General features: G+C 41.7%; 2 protein-coding genes across 2 annotated transcripts; both read left to right on the top strand.

Moving 5' to 3' along the window:
* Nucleotides 1-450: 450 nt before the first annotated feature.
* On the top strand, nt 451-9348 carry CCT4 (chaperonin containing TCP1 subunit 4). Its single transcript, XM_088531284.1, has 15 exons — nt 451-517; nt 596-866; nt 1317-1369; nt 1655-1744; nt 2501-2609; nt 4016-4158; nt 4852-4973; nt 5062-5194; nt 5562-5701; nt 5997-6093; nt 6373-6483; nt 6732-6862; nt 6958-7192; nt 8731-8844; nt 9174-9348. Exons 2-15 carry the CDS (start codon nt 746-748, stop codon nt 9186-9188), a joined length of 1614 nt encoding a protein of 537 aa, XP_088387410.1. The 5' UTR covers nt 451-517; nt 596-745; the 3' UTR covers nt 9189-9348.
* A 1194-nt stretch (nt 9349-10542) lies between these two features.
* On the top strand, nt 10543-20555 carry FAM161A (FAM161 centrosomal protein A). Its single transcript, XM_088531228.1, has 7 exons — nt 10543-10578; nt 11834-12108; nt 12545-13717; nt 14134-14301; nt 17721-17820; nt 19224-19378; nt 19984-20555. Exons 1-7 carry the CDS (start codon nt 10543-10545, stop codon nt 20414-20416), a joined length of 2340 nt encoding a protein of 779 aa, XP_088387354.1. The 3' UTR covers nt 20417-20555.
* The last annotated feature ends 227 nt before the right edge of the window (nt 20556-20782 follow it).

Below are 20782 nucleotides of genomic sequence, written 5' to 3'. Positions count from 1 at the left end.
ATGCCCCAAGCGCTGCCGGGCTCTGCTCAGTTTCTCCCTCGTAACTTCTTCTCCTCCCTTGCTTCAAGCCCCTCTTAAAGCCTTAGCTCACAGCGCTCTACCAGCGCCGCCGGCCCCCCTTATTTCTCTATTTTCCCCACGCGAGGGGTAGCAGCAGCCGTTACACCCCGCCCCTAACGGCTGAGGAAGCCCGTTAGGGGCGAGGCGGCAGGCGGAGCTTCGCCATTGGAACAGCGGCACCACGTGGTCCTCAACACCCCGCCCCCTTCGCCCCCTCCCGCTGCCCCGGCGCGCGAGAGGCTCCGCGCAAGGCCCCACGCGGCCCCTTATAGAAGCCGCCGCCGGCACTGCCCCTTCCCCTTAGGTGTCCGCGGCGTTCGCCGGCAGCGCGTTGTTCTTCCCTCCTCCTTGGCGCAGGCGCACGAGTGGGCAGCCCCTGAGTGACGTCAGGGCGCGCGCCGGCCGCGAGGACCCGGGCGCGGCGGCTGCGGCGCCTTCTGGAAGCTTCGCGGCGGCGGTGCTGGTTCCGCGGCTCATCCGCGTCCATCGTTGCGGGGCAGCCGGTTCCGCGGCCCATCCGCGCCCATCGGTACAGGGCAGCCGGTTCCGCGGCCCATCCGCGCCCATCGGTACAGGGCAGCCGGTTCCGCGGCCCATCCGTGCTCAGCGGCGCCGGGTTCTGCGGGCTCCTCCGCAGCCAGCAGCGGCTAGTAGCGCGGGACGGATCTGTGTGCAGCGGGCGAGGATGCCGGAGAACGCGGGGCCCAAAGCGCACGGCGGCGGCGGCGGGAACCGGGCCAAGGGCACCTACCAGGACCGGGACAAGCCTTCCCAGATCCGCTTCAGCAACATCGCCGCCGGCAAAGGTGCGCGGGGCCGCGCCCTGCTCTGCGGCAGCGCCGCGGCCCGGGGGGAAGCCCCTCTGCCGGCCCCGCACCTCTTCTCTCGCCGCGTTTTGTGTCCCTGTGTAGCTGGAGGTGGGCCGGGGGTGGTGATTTTTAGCGCCTGGTGGTGGGACAGGAAGCCGAATTTGGCAAACCCCGGTCAGGTTACAGACACATAACATTTCAAGTCAATTTTAAAATGGCTGTAACCACGCAGTCACATGCTAATACATTTTTAAATCCCAGCTGTAGGAGTTGGTCCTGAAGTCCAGCATCTTATATAAATTTGCTGTTAATGAGGATGGTTTAATGCTGGTAGGATCAGGTGTGAACTGTGTGATACTGTGGGCCTCCCTCTGCAGAGGAAATGGTGTGGAGCGATGGAGCACTAGTTGCTTCTTAGATCAATTTGCAAATGTATTTCTTTTCTAGCTGTCGCTGATGCTATTAGAACCAGCCTTGGACCAAAGGGAATGGATAAAATGGTAAGCAATATGCTGAAATTTTAGATACTAAATTGTAATTTAGATACTAAATTTGTAATGACAAAGCGTTTTGCATAGTATAGCTTTTTTTTTTTGTTTTGATCTTAATTCCTAAGCATGAAAAATACAAAAATCAAAAGCATTCTATAAAATCTTGTTTCCATAAAGAATGCACATCCTAACTTCAGAAATAATGTTGACAATAAAACGCTTAATGCTTAGAATCAAATTCCCTTTGAGATTTGTAATTACTGATCAGAACTGTGTTTTCTTCCTTCTTGCTAGATTCAGGATGCTAAAGGAGATGTGACGATCACTAATGATGGTGCTACTATTCTGAAACAAATGCAGGTTCTTCACCCTGCTGCCAAGATGGTAAATAATTATCCATGGCTTGGACAGTGTTGCATGTTAGAGCTTCATTTCCAGGCTAGAAAACATCTTGCATTCCGTATACGTAATCTCTTCCAGACCTAAAAGAATCTAGCCTTATCATCTTTCTCTTGGCCAAAAAAGAAAAGTCAGTCATGTCCCAAAGCAGTAGCATGTAAAGATTTAAATAAAATGAGCTAAGTTATGGTCAGGTGGTTGTAGGAAGCAGCCTGCATCCCTGCTTCTGAATCAGTCCTTGCTGCATGTTCTCTTCTGTGTCCCAGCCATGCTAAATAATAAAGATAATTAATAAAGATACTGATCTGACCTGGTTTTGAGGGGTGAGAGGGGAAGAGTCTTCAGTAACTGTCTAGCCTTGCAGCAAGTTTGTGTCCCAGTGCGTAAGCAGAAAACACCGGCATAGTCTTTTGAGAACTGAAATGTGGGCTTCAGGCCTGAGCTGTGGTTGGAGATGAGATGCCCAGGATCCTTCTAAGGGAAAAGCTGGACTTCTTCAGATCAGCTCTAGCTTGGGGGAAAAGCTTCTTGACTTCCACAGGAGATTGGATTTACATCAGTTGTACTTCAACCAGAATATATAGAGGCGTAATAAGTTGAGCTGCAAAAGGTACAAATTTCTAATGAGGAAAGGCAGGATTGATTTCAGAAACACCACTTTTTTTTTAAAAAAAAAAAAAGTAGTTTTCAGTATTTCCTTTAAGCAGTGTTACCAAGCTAATGTCATAATGTCTTGTTCAGTTGGTAGAGCTGTCAAAAGCACAAGATATTGAAGCTGGTGATGGCACTACATCTGTCGTCGTCATTGCTGGAGCTCTTCTGGATGCCTGTTCCAGGCTTCTTCAAAAAGGCAAGTTTTTTTTTTTTTACCCAGAAAGAAAGCTTTAAACATAGAAAGAAACTCAGGTTTTCAAATCCAGATTTCACCAATGTCCCAGTTTGATAAAAATCTCGCTCTTTATGTTTTGCGTTGTGAATGCTTTGTTTTTGATACAGGAAATGGTGTCTAGGTGATGTGCTGAATATTGCCTTGGAAAACTCACCCTGTAAAAGCTCGCCTAGATGATACTTTATTTCTCTCATAAGCATAGATGTAGTGTTCTTTGCTTTTAAGAAAGGAAAGTACTTAAATCTCTTAACAAAAAATCTGAAGCAGTAGTTGTTGTTGTTGTTTTTTGAAATGGAAATCATCCTATCAAAAACGTAGAGGCTAGGCTTTCTGGTCAGGCAGTGATGTAGAAAGAAGCACACAGGTACATCTAAATGCCAGATATATGTAAAGCCATTATATAGTAGCCCAGCATATACCTTTACAGCAGTATGCTGACTTACTGGATAACTTGGGATAAAGGTGTGTGTGATAGAAAATGTAGATTATCTGAAGTTTTTAGGAAGATGTCTTTGTGTTAAAACTTTGCCCATCTTTCCTTTTTGGGGAGCCCTCCACTGACCAAATCTGCAAAGAATTGTTGATACCTCCTCTCCTCAGTTTTTCCTCATAATCAGTTTCCGTCCAGGTCAGCTGTCTGACCTGTCCGACTTGGTATCTTTAGGATTCTGTGTACACTGGAATTAGAGAAAGGATGAGTGGACCTAGAGAGTCCCTTTGTGTCTCAGGTTTGGATTTCTTAGCCATTTAGTCTCATCTTGGTACACACCACTTGGCTTGTTGTCCTCATTCTGGCTCTCCTCTCCCAGTACTGGTGGCACCTGGGTGTTCTCCATACGTTCCAGTCCTGCTGTGGTTAGGACCAGCTGCCTGGTATCCCTGAGGTAGTTAGAAAATACTTTTTAAAAATGGTTTCCAGTAAGCTGCCTGTTTTGAAAATACAAAGGCTGTATCAAGCACTGTAGAGAAATCTGGAAAATTCTGTAGGCAGCAGTGGAAAACCAGACTTCAAACACTTTGGAAAAAAAACAGGCATTACCTGAATAGCAGCAACTTTAAGAATGGCAAAGCGAAAGAAAATTTTGAGAACACGTAAGTGTGCAATGTTTGATGTTGCAGGGTAATGTGTACTACTGCCTGTGAGAACAAATTATTAGGAATACTATAGCTTTTTTTTCTTCAGAGTTTTAACAGCAGAAAGGAATAAGTCACCTGTTCACAAAGAATACATTTTGCTAAAATAGTTTTGATTTATTCTGACATCAGAGTCTCTCTAAATTAAAATGGAAAAAAAAGGTAGTGGAGGGGAGAAAAAGGTTTTTGGTTTGAAAACATGACCTTCTAACTATGTTTTATGCAATTTGCAGGAATTCACCCCACCATCATTTCAGAGTCATTCCAGAAAGCTTTGGAAAAAGGTATTGAAGTGTTGACCAACATGGCACAACCAGTTGAACTGAGTGACAGAGAAACCTTGCTAAATAGCGCAACTACTTCACTGAATTCAAAGGTGGGACTGATGCCCAAACTCCCTGCCTTCAGCCTAGGTGGTCCTTTCAGTTATCCCCAGCTAATGCCACTATTCACTTGTTTAAAATCATGGATCTGGTTGCTGAGACCATGCTACTTCTTGTTAGACTGTCTTATTTTTAAAGCTGTGCTTGACTGAAATTGATTTGAAGAACTTTTTTTTTTTTTTTTTCCCTCTGGAGCAACTGGATTTCAGAGCTCCTTGTTTTCCCTAGAGTTCCCAGCAGCTGCAAAACAGGAACCATGATTTTTTTTTTCCTCTTCCCTACAGTATTTTTTGTTGTAGAGTCACTTTAAAAAAAAAGGTGGTCTTCTCCCAAGGGAATATGTGCAGCTTGCTAAGACTTATTCCAAGAGTTTAAAAAGGAGGAATTCACATTTCTTAATCATTCCTAAAGCATAGATTTTCCCCACCAAAATAGCTGGGGTTTTTGTTGCTTTTTTTTTTTTTCGCTTTCTTTTTTCCTCTCCTTTTTTCTTCTTTTAAATTGGGCAGCACGTGAAGAAACTGCAGTAAGACATCTGGCTGGATGATGGGAAGCAAAATTTGTTTTAAAATTAAAAAGTCAAATGCAGATGTATAAAATACAATAGCATTGTGAAATTACTAGCAAGTGCTTATCACCAGTAAATATCTCACCCCATTGATGGTTTTCCTTATTAAATCCCCTAGGTTGTGTGTCAGTATTCTAGTTTACTTTCTCCAATGAGTGTGGATGCAGTGATGAAGGTGATTGACCCATCAACAGCTAGTAGTGTGGACCTCAGAGATATTAAAATTGTTAAGAAGTTGGGGTAAGAAACAGTTTGTAAACAGAGATTTTTTGACTTTGTTTTTTTTGTTTCCCAAAATAGTTGATTCATGAGTTATTCTTGTTTCCAGAGGAACAATTGATGATTGTGAACTGGTGGAAGGCTTAGTCCTGACTCAGAAAGTGGCAAATACTGGAGTAACTAGAGTGGAAAAAGCCAAAATTGGCCTAATTCAGTTCTGCTTGTCTGCTCCAAAGACAGATGTAAGTTTAAAAAATTGTTGCAGTGAAAGTTTTTCTACTCTAGTGCTTGAGAGATGCAAATGATATGAAAATACATCTTCCTAAAGTGTTGTGAGGTCAGCTGTATTCTACAGCTGTGATAAAGGTCTATTAGTGTGATGTGCTAGGAAATGGTGAGATGGTCATAATTCTTAAAGGAAATGTGTTAGAAGTTTGCTATTTATCATCATTTTAACAAACCTCCAAGTCATCTTTTTGCTCAAATCTGTGTTGGGGGTCTCTTTGCCTTGAACCACAAACTCCTAAAGTTACAATGTAGAGCATCTTGACTGCCTTTTGAAGTTGGCACTTCTTTGTAATACTTGGGGTTTGTTTCTGTTTTTAATAGATGGACAACCAAATTGTTGTTTCTGATTATGCTCAAATGGACAGAGTACTGCGTGAAGAGAGAGCCTATATTCTAAACCTAGTTAAGCAAATTAAGAAGGCTGGCTGCAATGTGCTGCTGATTCAGAAGTCTATTCTGCGGTACGTTAACTACTGATTTACTAACCTGTTGTGTGTTTTTGGAGAACAAATGGAATTGATTTGAATACCTGGAGAACTGAAGCCAAGAATTAGCACAGAACGGGACCTGGGGCATCAGACTAACTTAAGAGGCGCCATGCTCTTACAATGCACTGATGTTTTTCTGTGTTCTGGATTTAATAACATCCCTACTTCAGAATCCGAAGAATTTGAGCACTGCCAGTGAGAGCCAAGTGACTGGCTAGTATAACCCAAACTTAACACCACATGCTGACTGCTTCCTTCTTGTTTGTAGGGATGCTCTTAGTGACCTAGCTCTACATTTCCTCAACAAGATGAAGATCATGGTGGTTAAAGACATTGAAAGAGAAGACATTGAATTTATATGTAAGGTAAAGTGAATTATGTGAGTGCCTATATGAGTAACAGCCACATTTAAACTGGATACCTGGCCAATGCCAGTTAATTATGATGAGTTCACAGGTTTCAAGCCAACAAAATGCAAAATTCTGATGGCAGTGTAAAAGTAGGCAAGACATTCTCTTCTCTAGGGCAGTCAAGTTTGTAGATGGATTAGCAGTGGCTGTAAAAGCTGCAGTCTATCTGTATTGCTCACAGAATCTGCAGATCAGGTTCTGATTGTTTGTTTGTTTTTCCCTTATCCTATCCAGACAATTGGAACAAAGCCTGTTGCTCACATAGACCAGTTTACTCCTGATATGCTAGGGTCTGCTGAGCTGGCTGAAGAGGTTAACTTGAACAGTTCTGGAAAGCTAATAAAGGTGAGTGAGGGATACAGGAATACTGTTTTAACATTTGTGAATTCTTTAATATTAGCTATTAACTTAAGCATAATAACTTCAATAAGAACAAACATTAAAGCACCTACCTCTAATCATTGTCTAGCCACTGACTGCAAGCTTAGTGGGTTTGCTTAGCCAACCTCAGTGCTATTTCCAAAGTTTAACATGGCAACTGATGTCTTTGTCCAGAATTTTTTTTTTAGTTCTTTTTTTTTGATTTATTTTAGATTACAGGCTGTACCAACCCTGGCAAAACTGTAACAATTGTAGTACGTGGATCCAACAAACTTGTTCTTGAAGAAGCTGAGCGTTCAATTCATGATGCTCTGTGTGTCATAAGATGCTTAGTTAAGAAAAGGTAACATCTTTTATCAGATAGTGACTTAGTGTTCTCATAATACGGAAAGGCAGTCATTAATGTACAAGACTCTAATTCTAAGTCTCTGTTCTCAGAGCTTTAATTGCAGGAGGTGGAGCACCAGAGATAGAGCTAGCGCTGCGCCTGAACGAGTACGCTCGCACTTTGAGCGGGATGGACTCCTACTGTGTCCGTGCATATGGGGATGCGCTGGAAGTCATACCCTCTACCCTGGCTGAAAATGCAGGCCTCAATCCTATTTCAACAGTTACAGAGCTGCGGAACAGACATGCTCAAGGAGAGAAAACAGCTGGCATTAATGTCAGAAAGGTAATAAGTTACACATGCCCAGGATGACTTAAAAAAGACATGGCCCCATAAATGGAAAATGCTAAGCATTAAGAACTGAAATAAGGAAAGACCAAATTTGTCTCCTGGCTGTATTATCCCTAAATCTCCAGTGTCCACGTAGATCATACTTGCTCTTTTAGGTTTTAACAGCTTATTTAAATGCCATGCACACAGAACAAGACACTTGCCATTTATCACAGATTTGGGTAGCACAAGAATATCTTTGAAAAACCTAGTTCTTGTGTATGAGAACAGATACTTTGTTGTATTCACTCACAAAGAACAGTTTTGTGAAACAGTTTTTGTCATAAAGCACAGAGTTTGTCCACAGAGGTAAGAACAAGCAGTATCAGTGCTGGAATTGTAGCCTAAGAAAATTTACAAGCTTAAGTAGCTTCACCAACATAGGGTGAATGAGAAATAAAAGGAGAATAGAAAAGAGAATAGAGTAAGGAGGATAACTTTGAAATTTAGAATTCATAGTGTTTACAGCTCTCAGTACTAGACTAACCATAGAATCATAGAATGCTTAGGGTTGGAAGGGACCTCTAGAGGTCATCTAGTCCAACCCCCCTGCACACGCAGGGTCACCTAGAGCACGTGGCACAGGACTGCATCCAAGCGGGTTTTGAAGATCTCCAGAGAAGGAGACTCTACAACCTCTCTGGGCAGCCTGTTCCAGTGCTCTGTCACCCTCACTGTTAAGAAATTTTTCCTTAAGTTCCTATGGAATTTTTGATGTTTCAGTTTCCGGCCATTTCCTCTAGTCCTATCAGTGGCCACCACTGAAAAGAGACCATCCCCGTCCTCTGCACTCCCTCCCTTGAGGTACTTGTAGACACTGATTAGATCCCCTCTCAGCCTTCTCTTCTCCAGGCTGAACAGGCCCAGCTCCCTCAGCCTCTCCTCATAGGGCAGATGTTCCAGGCCCCTGATCATCCTTGTGGCCCTGCGCTGGACTCTCTCCAGCAGCTCCACATCCCTCTTGTACTGTGGAGCCCAGAACTGGACACAGTACTCCAGATGCGGCCTCACCAGGGCTGAGTAGAGGGGCAGGATCACCTCCCTCGACCTTCTGGAGATGCTCTTCTTAATGCAGCCCAGGATTCCATTGGCCTTCTTGGCCATGAGGGCACACTAACAGCTCCTTAAATAACATTCTTAAGTTTAGAATGCATTCCTTAAAGAAAATAGATAAGACAGGGCTTTTTTTGTTCATTTTGTGTTAATTTTAACACCTTGTTAGCAGCACAGTGGGCCAGCTTCCTATTGGTATATTTTTGCTATGTTTAAGCTAGCATAGCTATATTTGTCATACTCTTGGCTAACTTTGAGCAGATAGATCAAATACTTGAAGGAAGAAGACCTCTGGTGTAATGTTCTTGCTGAGAATTGAACAAAGTACAAGCCATTTGATGATTGTACTTGAATGCCTTTTCCAAGGTTCTGTTAAAAGACAGCTTGTTAAAGCTGGCTGTGGTGGTCACATTCACCCAGTAACCTCCTTGTTCTTTTAGGGTGGGATCTCCAACATCTTGGAGGAGTTGGTGGTCCAGCCACTGTTGGTGTCTGTTAGTGCCCTGACTCTCGCAACAGAAACTGTGCGCAGTATTCTTAAGATTGATGATGTGGTGAGTAATGTTTGCATCACACTCCACTGTTTATACAAGCACCAGAATAATTGCTGCCATCCAACTCACTGTATTTCACGATGTTTCATTCTGTAGTGTCAATTTAAATGCTGCAGCTTTCTAGTGACTGCTGATGGTAACTATAGAAGGATAGATAAAACCAAGTCAGACTCCTGTTAGTTATGTGAATACTGTACTGTACAGTAAGAAGCTAGTAAAGTGACAAGAAAATACACAAGTCTTTAAACAGAGGAGTAGAGGTAAAATGCTTTGTACTTTGTGTGTGACTTAAACTTCTTATGCCTGATTTTGTGAATTCTTTTTTGCAGGTGAATACTCGGTAAGATGAATAAAGGAAATGGGACTGTGCCCAAGAGTACCTTCCTGTAGTTTGGAATATGGTTTCCTTACCAAAAATGCCCATGTGAATCATCTTAAAGACTGCGAACACTTATGTACTTTTCTCACATTAATTTAATAAAATCTCTGGTTTCAAAAAGCAAATGCTTATGATTATCAATAATACATTATGAAAATACCTTTAAAGGAGCTGCTATTACCCCACTAATTTACAGTTACCTGTAATGAAAGGATGTTTGCCTCTTAACTTTGACTGGAGTTAGGCTGAAACAACACAACAGTCTCCTTAGCGCTTTACTGCATGCTGAAAGGGAGTAAAATTGGCCAAGTCCTGCCTGCAGTGTGGTTGTCCATTTCTGTTCACAGGGGAAGGAGTGAAAGGGATCTTGCACAACTCCTTGGGGCAATGAAGGCTAGTAGTGGGTGATACTGCTATCACCACTAAGCCCTCTTCTTATAAAAAATAGTTTTATTTAAAATCAGTTTTTCCAGCTGCCTGAGCTAGAACATACAAGCCTAACTTATCGGTCATTTCCATAATCTTGTTCAATTTACAGGCCTATGCCAAAATCATAGGAGTGAAGCCTTATACAACAACCAGGGTGTTTTGTGTGTGCTCATACCCTGAATGCCAGGATGGATGACGAGGAACCAGGGTGATGAGAGTCCTTAAGAAAAGGGTTAATAGCTGTGCTAGTAACTTACAGTCTTTCAGACTGCAGTAATAATTAGTAGGTTTTCTCAAAACAGTCTGGGAGTCAAATTGTAAATTACCTTATTTTATTCTATTACAAAGGACACCATTTTATGAAACAATTCATCAAAAAGATCATAAATTCCATTAATGGCTAAAGGAAACACATACCTTGGCTTGAGAAGGCAGCTTAGGAGTTTTGCTGCATCAGAGATGGTGCCAGCCAGCACTGCACAACATGAGGACAGTCACCTCCTTGGGCAGAGGTGGCAGTGGCCAACAGGACCACAATGGTTTTACAATCTTGGCTAAGGAGAGGCTCCTGGCTGCATGGGAAATTCATTCAATCCAGGGCAACGTTTGCTGCATTTTATGGCTTAGAGTAAAAAACATTTCAACTCGTTAGCAGGTTGAAAGTGTGAATTCATGCTTTAGTCATTACTGCTCTTTGCATAATTTCCATAATATAAATTACGCCTTGTCCCCCAGGATTACTCCCAAGAGATGAGCTCAAGATTCGCTGCCCAGCTCGGGAGCTGATTCTTGGTTAAACCTTCTTCTCCCCCGTCCCCACCGCCTTCCTGCTCCCGACCAGCCCCTTGAGCTGCTGCCGCCGCCCCGCCCCGCGGAGCCGCCCGGGCGCCATGTCGGCCGCGCTCCCGCCCGGGGCCGCCCTGCAGGTAGCGCGGGCCGGGGGCGGGCGAGGAAAGGGGCTGGAGGCCTCGGGAACGGAGGGCGGGAGGAAGGGAGTACCCGGGGGTACCGGGCACAGCCGCGCTGAGCCCGCCCTGCAACTCCGTTGCCGCGGGGCCTAAACTCTCCTCGGCGTAAAAAGTACCCGCGGAGGCCGACAGGTTTGTTCGTGGTGTTTTTAAAGGCCGCCCGGTTGCCCGGTCCGCGGGGGGCAGGACCCTCCATCCCCCGAGCCGGCAGAAGGTCGCGCTGCGGCGCCGCCCGTCCGCGCAGGCGCTTGTTGCGCGCGGAGGGAGCGCGGGGAAGCGGCGGGAAGGGAGGGCGCCCGGGCCGCGGAGCCGGAGCTCGACGGGGAGATGCGGACACCGAGGGGAGAGCGGCAGGTTCGGCAGGAGGCGGCGGCGGCGCCTTGTGCCGCGCGGGCCGGGGCGCGTTTTAAACGCGCGCACTTGTTCGTGCCGTCCGCTTTATGCTCCAGCACCGCAGTGTGAAAGAAAGAGAAGTTTTGGCACTGAAAACATGACAAAACATTAAAAAAAGTTTTTTTTTTTTTTTTAACTGGAATGGAAAAGCCTATTAAAATTCCTCTGTGTGGAAGAGGATTATCCTGTTTACAGGAAGGACTTAATCCTCTAACTTTTTTAAGCATAGTGCCTAAGAATAGCTCGAAGGATCCCTTCCAGTGTAATCTATTTCTTTTAAAGCTTTCTTTAACTTTTTCAAACTAAAACAATACTTAAACAATGTGCTCATTTGCCCCAAAGTGCAAGCTGATAAAACACTATTTAGAATGAAAGTCATGCAGAATGCTTTCAATTTCCACAAGTCCTTGTGAAATAATAGGAGAAAAATTTTATGCAAAAGATAGCAGATGGCTTATTACCAGACTAGAGCCAGAAATGAGAGGCAGACAAGTTTGTTTTAAAAAAATGTGGGTTTTTTCTTAAGCTACATGTAGTAATCAAGGCAAAATTACGATTCCAAAAAGGTTGTACTTTTACTAACTCCTTTTTTTGTCTTATTTCCTGCTATAATATCCCGACTGCAGGGATAGACCATTAAGAAATTCACGTGCTTTAGATAAAAACCCTTAGGATAAAAATTATGATGTAATAAGATTATTCCATATAACTTTGCATTCAAGTCTATACATATGTTTATCTATTTGATATTACTGTATCACCCATTGAATTTAATCAAATTAAGTGATATTATGAACTTTGTTCCTTTTTTTTCTAACAGTCTGAAAAATCTGACAAAAATCTCTTCTGGGATGGATTTAATTTGGATTCAAATGCTGTCAAAGAGCAGACCTTCTCTGCAGATGGGGATCATGATGAGTGGATAGACTTCTCCAAAATGTGCAGTTCAAACCAAGAATATTACTTGAAGCTGGAAGAACTGAAGAATGCCCACATGGAGACCATGGCAAAATTAGAAAGTATGTGTAAGAGTAGGCTACACTTAAAAGGAGTACAATCCTTGGGCAAAACAGATGCTTCTAATATATGTTATAGGTAAGTTTCTTCACAATCTGCAGTTTGCTACTGCTTTCTAGTCTAGTGTAGCATGCAAGGGCTTTGCAGACATCACAAGTAGGACTTTTTTTTTTTTTCTGAAGATGGCAAGTTACTGTCACCATTTCCTATAAGCACATAAAATCCTTGCTAATGAACAACTGTGAGATTTACAGTGTATTTGAAGCTGAAACCAGGCAACTTGTTTAGCATGGTGCCTTTCTTTAATAAATGCTGATTTGTTCATAATCTAAATTTCTTTTAAAGTATGATCTTTTGTGAATGCCCCATCCCCTTCTCTTTTCCTTTGCTTCTTTCCGCTTCCCCATCAGCTCTGTCCATTTTGTTTTCATGATGACACTGGCAGTGGAAATCACTGGCTTTGCATGAGTGTCTGTTGGATTTGACTCAAAACATTTTTTTTTTTTTTAAACAGGTCAACTTGGAAGAAGAGCTTGTATCAGCCTCTAATTTTGCACAGATCCTTTTCTGAATCTGACTTAAATGATCCCATAAGTTCAAATATATCTGGTGAGTTTGACAGAGAATTAATGTTTGAAGAAAATGGTAGTGAAACTGAAACATCAGCGTTTGCCAAGCAACAGATTGAAAATATGTGGGATGGGTTTTCTGTGGAAGACTATGTCCCCCACACCAAGCATAGCCTACCGAGCTCACCAGTGCTCAGAGTGTTGAGGAAGAAGCAGAAGACATGGTCCCCAAAAGTCACCGTGCCCAAGCCTTTCCAAATGACTATTAGGGAAGCGAGGAAGAAAGAACAGAATGTCAAATCAAAGTCACAGCTTGAAATGGAAAATAACTTACTGAAGAAGCGACTCGAGGAAGAAGCAGAATGTCAAAAAAAGTTTCGAGCCAACCCAGTGCCAGCATCCGTTTTCCTTCCGCTCTACCGTGAAATTGTGGAGCAAAATGAAGAACGCAGGAAATCTGTGAAAGAGAGAAGCAAGCTTATGCTTTTGGCTTCTCAGAAGCCATTTAAGTTCATTGAAAGAGAGAAGCAAAAGGATGAAATTAGAAAAATGCAATTGAAAGACCTTTTTGTGCCTGAAAAGAAAACAAAACTTTTCAAGGCAAAACCAGTTCCTAAGTGTGTTTACAGTCCAGCTGTTAATGACAAGTTAAAGGAGGAAGAGCTTTATAGGGAAATAAGGATCAAAATGAGAGCTGAGGAGCTGCTACGTAATTCATCTCTGCCCAGCAGCAGGCTGGCTATTAAAGACGTCGGTAAAAAGAAGAAACACAAATGCCTTGAACCAAAGGAAACCGAACACAAACCCAGGATCAAGTCACACGTTCCCGATTTTGAAATACTACACCAACAATTTCAGAAACGGCTCCTGCAACAAAAACAAGTAAAACACATCACAGTCTGTGAACCTTTCGATCTTCGAACTCCATATATTCCCTCCAACAAAGGGAAGATTTTGAGGGATATTCAAGAGGATGAAGAAAAATTGAAAGAAACTCGCTGGCCATATGCCTCTCCAAGACGTAAGCCTTCAAGAGCAAATTCACTTCGCTCAAGATTTGGAGAATCCAAATCACCCAAAATCACAGAATCCACAAAAAGACGGCTACAAGCCATAAGGTGACCCCCTTACATGGTGCACTGCACTTTGTAAATACTTAAAGAGTGTTTACAAAATAAAGAGTAGACTTTTTTTTTTGTACTTCTAGATAAGTAGTTAATTCTTCTTTGCAGTAAATATAAGAGCAATATAACGACATAATTACTATATAGGGTTAAATAACTTAAATAAAAGACTTAATTAGTATTTATGGCTTCTACAGAAGCAGTAGAACATTTTTCTCCAAATGTCCATAGGAAATGGACAAATGCCTGCTGTTTCCCAGTATATGCCTTAATCATTTAAAATAGGTTGCCCTTTTCCCAACCCTGTTTCCTCCCCCGCTTTTCTTTTTTGAATTTTCTTTGCAGAATTTTCTTTGAAGTCTTGTTCTTGCCTTAAAATGAGTTCAGCCTTAGTTTATTTTTCCACCCAGGAATTCACTTCAGGAAAAGAGAAAACTGGAAGAAGAACAAAAACGGAACAGAACAAAGCAGAAACAAAGAGCGAGAAAACTGCAGAAAATTATAACAACCCGGGCTGAGGCCAATGACCCACATCAGAGTCTAGCTCAGATGTCTAAATCCAAATTAAAAACATTCAGGTATTTTGTTGCATTCCCCCAAATCCCGAACCTCTCACTGTAAGTTGTAGACTAAACATACAACGTAAAATCTGCTGCAGTCTAAGTTTACATAATTACACATTTGATAAATTATACATTGTACAAGCAACTAGTTTTAAAAAAAAAAGGCCAAATTTAGTATTTCCACTGGGAATCTGTTGCCCATTGTAGTGCTTTTAATCTATGTGTTTTCCCTTATATAATTAGAAGTCAGCTAACAAGAGGCTCATTTTTTTGCTAAATTGACATACCAACTAGAAAGGAAAATCAGTTTAAAAAAATCAGGAGGAGGAATGAAGCCTAGTTACAAACCATCCTTGCACTTTGGACTGATAGACAGTGGTACAACTTTGGTCCTGTCTTGCTACTCCTCATGTAGGGAATGCTTCACTTCTCTGTCCTGGTGCTTTCCCTCTTGAGAGGAGCAAGAGCAGCAGTAACAGATTCCAACTTTAGCACATATATTAACAGCTAACCAGGGTGCTGATGGTCCTCAAGAGGGGTGGGATCTAAAGTTACCCTTAGTAGAGATACAAGCATATGGTTTTAAGTGATTTAGAAGGATTTAAGTGATTTAATAGGAAAAAAAAAATCAGAGCCTTCTTAAATATGCTGTAGGGTAGCAGTGAATGGGTTCATCAAGGTCTGAGGAAGCTGCAGCCACGTGTAGAGCTGCTGCTTGACCTTGTGCACCTATCTAAGTTAGTATCTCTGTGCCTCGTTCTTATTGGTGCTGGAAGCAGCATTACAAATGAACCTTCAGGGAGCATTTGGAGCCTGTTTGCACTGCAGCACTGTCCTCTGCCTAGGGCACGGTTTTGGGGAGGTGCGAGGGGCACTAACAGCTCTGGCGTTTCAGGCACGGGCAGCCCGTGGGCAGCAGGGGAAGAGGCAGTGCCTGCACCACAGGGCAAAACGTCACCAGGAGGCCTCATCGTGTAGGGTGACTGGTTGGGAGATATGCCTAACTATAAGATTCATAGCTTATAGTGGCAACCTTTACATTAATGTATTACATTTTAGGGAAGGTGTTTGGAATATTGTCCAGGGTAGAGGTGGTTCAGAGATCTCTTTAGAGAGAGGCTAGAGGCCAGGGCTGTTTTTGTGGCTGAGAATTTAAAGGTAACAGTGAAGTTTTGCATTCTCTTTTGCTTTATACAGATCTCTTCTTGCTTTAGAGTTAAAATAGAATTAGCTAAGTATAAGTATAGTTAAAATAGAAATAAACCCCCTATTTTCTTAACAGCCCTTTTTTACACTCTGCTGTAATGAGCAAATTTACTGAAATGCTGCAGCACCTTCTGCCAGACAATAGTACATACTGTTTTGCCAGTTATTCACCACCAATATTGCTGCAGTGTGACCAGAGATAGAACAAGCACCATAAACAGAAGCACATGGTCTCATGCACTAAAAGCATGAAGTGTAGTGGCCAAGCAATGCACATGAGGGTGTCAGAACACCGCTGCAATGAGCATCTTCCTTGGCCGTGGGACAGACCATGACTGGCCAGGATACCTTGAGGACACCAGGATACCTGCAACCTTCCTCAGGCAGCTGAAGCCAAAGCACAAGGAGGAAGCAGCAACAGTCTTCGAAGTAGCAGGGCTGAAGCAGAGTCCTAGGGAGCAGACGAGCAGTGGGAGAGGTGCGTGGCAAGAGCAGCAGTGGTTTCCATGCGGTTTGCCTGAGCCCAGAGCTCTAGCACAACTAGTTTTGCTCCATACCAACAGGTTAATAGCAAGAACTTGATCAGGCACGTGGAAACGTTTCCATTTGGACAGCGTCTCCTTGGGCACAGGATGACTAGGAGAGATGCAGAAGTGAATTTGAGTTACAGTAGCGAGGTGGAGATTTGAGAGAGACAATAAGAATATTTGCAGGTTTGATTTGAGTTCATTCAGTAGCAAACCACCTTTTGATATTTAGCTTAAGCAGATTTTCTTAGTATTGTGAAGCACTTATGTTTAATTCTTGTCTGCACATGTAATTATGCTATTACACAGCAAGTCTGCTTCCCTAGTGCTGATGCATAAAGGCTGGTATAAGGGCTTAACTTGATAATAGTTATTTCAGCATAGGCTGGGTAATAAGGTATATTAATATAAGTGCTCTTCTAACAGATAATTGGGTTTGTAGAAAGCCTTCTGAGAGAACTTGCAAATGACAGTGATGTTCACTCCTTCAGCCTGATGGAAAATTGCCTCAAAACACTGCAATTTCTGCAAATATTCCAGAAATTGAGAAAATGGTAGATGAAAGGAGGAAGGAGACATAGGAGTATAATGTGCCCTACTTATCCCCACACACTTGAACTTACCCTGAAATATCTTTGACTTAGTAATGCCAGAGCTTGACTGGTGCAGAGGGACCTTGGATCAGGAAGATTTATTAACTGTGCAGCAAACGCAGCCGTGTGACTGCCAGGGCCTGCCCAGAAAGGGAGTCACTTCCAACACGAGCTAATGAGCGGTGAGTCCAGCTCTGCTTCACACAGCAGCGCTCGACACGGCCTCTCCTGCATCTCCCACCACTCCAGCTGCATGAGATTTATTAGCTCAGGTGCAAGCACAGCTGGCTGCATGCCTGTCCGTGGGGCCCGATCAGATGAGCCACCCTACAACTGAGGCATTGAACTGCATCTGCAAGTAAATAGCAAAAAAGTTTAGTGCTATGGTAAAGACAAAAGCCTTAATGGATCCGAATCAAGCCTGCCTACTCAGGGTCCTCCTCACACACCAGGAGGACTACATGCACCTTACTTGGATTATCTAATGCTTACAACCAGCTAAACTATGATTTAAGTTGATGAATCAACAGTTCAGTCATTCCACTATATTGACTGGACCCTGGAAGAGCCAGCTAGGAAAAAAATTAGCAACCCTGCTAAAAAGGTTACACTGTTCAAGTAGCAAAGGATTCTTCTCATTAAGCAGAAACTTATAGTGCTGTTTTTGTTTGTTTTTTGCTTTATGATATCAAATTAATTTCTTATAGTGTATGCTAATTTTAGCAGTCCTTTCATGCTTCAGTTTGCTTAGAACAACTGGAATTTTTGTCAACATATGAATTCAGCATTTAAGGAAAAACTTAAGAATTCTTAAGAATCCAGACTCAAAAAGACCCTTATATTTAACCCCATTAGCAAGGACCTTTCTCTGCAGATGCAAAGTGCCTAGTTCAGAGTTAATTTTGTTCAGCACTTCCAGGCAAGCAACTGCTGTGAAATGAGACAATTTTTCTCAGACTGGGTAACCAACATAAAATAATTTATCTTTTATGTGTTTTTAAGTAGGATGATATTTAGTTTGTCATGAGCAATTAAATCTTAGCTGTTGTAAGAAATTACTTCTGTATTATAAAGTAATAATCAGAATAATGCACTATATTTCTCTTAGGAATTATGAGAAGCAGAGAATGCAAGAGTATTTGCAAGAATTGCAAGAAATGGAAGAACGAGTAGAGCAAAGGCCATTGCTTTTGGAAAGAGCCACTCAGGTTGTCTTGAATTACATCTTAATGTTATCTTCAAATGATGCCTGAAACATTTGTAGTACTAGCCAAATAGACTTGAGAGTAGTAATTGCCCATTTTAATCTCTATTGTCATGTCTCCATAGAAGTACTACTATTATCTGTGGTCAAGCTTTCATGGCTGGCTTGCACAGAGGACTGAGATGGCTCTTGTAAACATGGTCTTTTTTTCTCCCAAAGACTATTCTAGTTATGATGCAGTGTCTTTTTTGTTTTTTAATACTGAGTGTACTTCGATAGTCAACCCTGTAATACTAGGGTTGCAAGAAATTGTAGCTTGTTATCTTCTCTGTTTGACTGCAGTCTTTATTTTTCCAATAGCTCTCTCTTGTTGTAAGCAACTTATAACACAGACTTGAAGATAATTTGTTATATTTTTACTAAATAATTCTATTATTATCAAAATCTCACAGTAAGAACTGGCAGAGAGTACCTACTTAGATTTTTTTTGTTTACATTAAACAAAAGCTACCAATACAAGCACTGAAATTGCCAGATTTTTTTAATTACTTAAAACTTAAAAATTTGTATCTAATTCATATCTCACACCTCTGAATAAAATGTACTTAAACAGCATAAAGACTTGATTTTTTTTTCTGACACATGCCACGCACAAGTCTTTGATGCTGAAGTTGAACTGAATGCTAGTTAATGGCTTGCCCAAGGAAATGAGGAATACTGTTAAATGTAGCATGTGAATAGCACTGTCAAGTGTGAGGTTCAGAAAATGTTGCAATAGTCATTTAGTCTTTTAAGAGGCCACCATTGCAAACACTGGCACAAAAAAAACTTCTTTGCATGCTTTTGTCTTGAAGGGAAAACCCCATTCTGTCTGATTCACTTACAATGTGAGTAGTTCTAAATACAGCAAAAATTCAGAGTAAAATCATGAGAGCTGCAAGTTGAGAGAAAAGGTGAAGAGGTACAGGTGAACTCTTTGTGCCTACTAGGAAGTTAGATGGTTTTATCATTTTATATATCTATATACGCTATGTACACTACACACACGATATTGTTCACGTACTCTGTGTGTGTATATAGATTCACACATACACACTATATATATTCACTTTGTATATGTGTGCGTATGTATATATATGTGTGTGCATATGTAAATTGTATGTAAATAATATAGCTTTTAATTAGCCAATGGGGGCAGGAACCAAAGGGGACAAAACCTAATGCAAAGAAGGAAAAATCAGTGTAAAATTTTTGAGTATTTTTTGCCTTTCTTATCTGCGGAGAATAATCGTTTAACCTGCTACATGCAATTAAACAGAGCATTAGTTATCTAAACAAAAGTATCAAAAAGCCAGGCATTTAATGCATCTAGGTAATATTTAACCTTTTTTTTTTTTCTTCCTACAGATAAATGCAAGAATAGCTGCAGAGAAGCATTATGCTAACACCCTGAGAGAACTCGGAATATGCACAGAGTTTGTTTCAAGGAAAGGACAAGCATCAAGTTTGATAGAACACCCCAATCCTGGAGATTTTAAAATCTTGACTAGTTTTAAAAAAAGGTAGGGATTACCAAAGACTTTTCCTTTCCTTTTTTTTTTTTTTTTTTTTTGCCATTGCATACCTAATAATTAGCTTCATCAAAAAACATTAAAAATAGCTTTCTAACTGTGTTATTTCCCATATAACTAACTATAGGTTAACATTACTTTTTTTTTTCCTGAGTATTATTTAATAAGACAGAGGAGTTCACTGTAATAAACTTCAAAAGAAAATGAAGACAAATAGTTTTGATACTTCTTTTTTTTTTTTTTACTAAAAAAGTTTGGCAGCTCACTGTTAAGTCTTGGTTCATTCTGCATTACCTTTGCTGCATTTTTAAAATATGCCTTTAAAAAAAAAACTTTTTTTTTCCCCGACATTATACTATAGAAAGAAATAGAAGTGGGGAAAATGGAAATACATGAGCAATGATTATTAGAAGTACTTAGTAGCATAAAAAGATAATCTAGTGCTCCCCCTTGCGTTTCCTCCCCCAGTGTTACCCCATCTTAGTCTATCAGGATTTATCCTAGATTACACAAAAGTAGTATTCCTTTAAAAGTTACCAGGAAGAAAAAAAATCTCACCTAGAAAAAGAAATCTTAAGTACAAATTATCTTTTCAGAATCACCAAAGATTTGGCCAGAGAAAGCAAATCCCCTGAGGAAGCAGCAGCCAGCAGTCCCCAGTCTGAGCAGTCCTGCACTGAGGAGGAGGAAGGGAAGAGAAAAGCGGTCAGAGCCTCCACCCAGGATGACCACTGCAGTGAGGAGGAGGAGGCAAGAGGCAGCCTTCATGCTCACCAGCTTTGCCATGACGGGGAGGCCAGCACCAGCCCCAGCTCTGACCAGGGCTGTGAAGAGGAGGAGGAGGAGGAGAAGGAGGAGGACGAGGAGGAGGAGGAGCATGGGGAAAGATCCAGCTCTCAGTCTGACCATCCTGGTGAACAGGAAGAGGGTCAGTCTGATCCTGAGGCTCAGGATGCCTTCAGGTATGATGATGATGAGTATGAAAATGATGATTCAGAAGAGAAAGCCAGTGATGATGAAGGTGACTGAAAGGAAGATAGGAAGGCTGAGGCTCAAACACACATTTCATTGCTGGCAGTGAAATAGATAGCAAAGGAAAACATGGGTTTCTGATAACAATACAAAGTTTTGAGAATTTAAAGTGCTTGACCTACAGTCTTTCCTGGACAGAACTGTAAGAAAGATCAAGTTTTACATTTCCATCAAGAAATTTCCTTGGTTACCTTTATATTTACCTTTTTTATTCTAGAGTTTCGTGACATTAGTGTACCTCCATCTATAATTGAACAGCAGACACTGTTTACAAATAATGTCTTGCATACTGTGACAGTAAGTACTAAGGTTTTAACATGTCCAGCTTTTTCTGTATGCTGGCAAAGCCAGATGAGATATTAA

The sequence above is a fragment of the Tinamus guttatus genome, unplaced genomic scaffold, assembly GCF_059628265.1.
Source record: "Tinamus guttatus ecotype Peru unplaced genomic scaffold, ASM5962826v1 Tinamus_guttatus_pri_ptg000403l, whole genome shotgun sequence".
Lineage (NCBI taxonomy): Eukaryota > Metazoa > Chordata > Aves > Tinamiformes > Tinamidae > Tinamus > Tinamus guttatus.
The sequence above is the reverse complement of the archived record's forward strand: the minus strand, read 5'-3'. Positions and strand labels throughout refer to the sequence as shown.

Coding starts and splice junctions, on each gene's coding strand:
- CCT4 (XM_088531284.1), top strand. CDS start 746: ATGCCGGAGAACGCGGGGCCCAAAGCGCACGGCGGCGGCGGCGGGAAC. Junction 4,974..5,061: donor AAAATTGTTAAGAAGTTGGG/GTAAGAAACAGT, acceptor TCTTGTTTCCAG/AGGAACAATTGATGATTGTG. Junction 6,094..6,372: donor ACATTGAATTTATATGTAAG/GTAAAGTGAATT, acceptor TATCCTATCCAG/ACAATTGGAACAAAGCCTGT.
- FAM161A (XM_088531228.1), top strand. CDS start 10,543: ATGTCGGCCGCGCTCCCGCCCGGGGCCGCCCTGCAG. Junction 10,579..11,833: donor CGCCCGGGGCCGCCCTGCAG/GTAGCGCGGGCC, acceptor TTTTTCTAACAG/TCTGAAAAATCTGACAAAAA. Junction 12,109..12,544: donor GCTTCTAATATATGTTATAG/GTAAGTTTCTTC, acceptor TTTTTTAAACAG/GTCAACTTGGAAGAAGAGCT.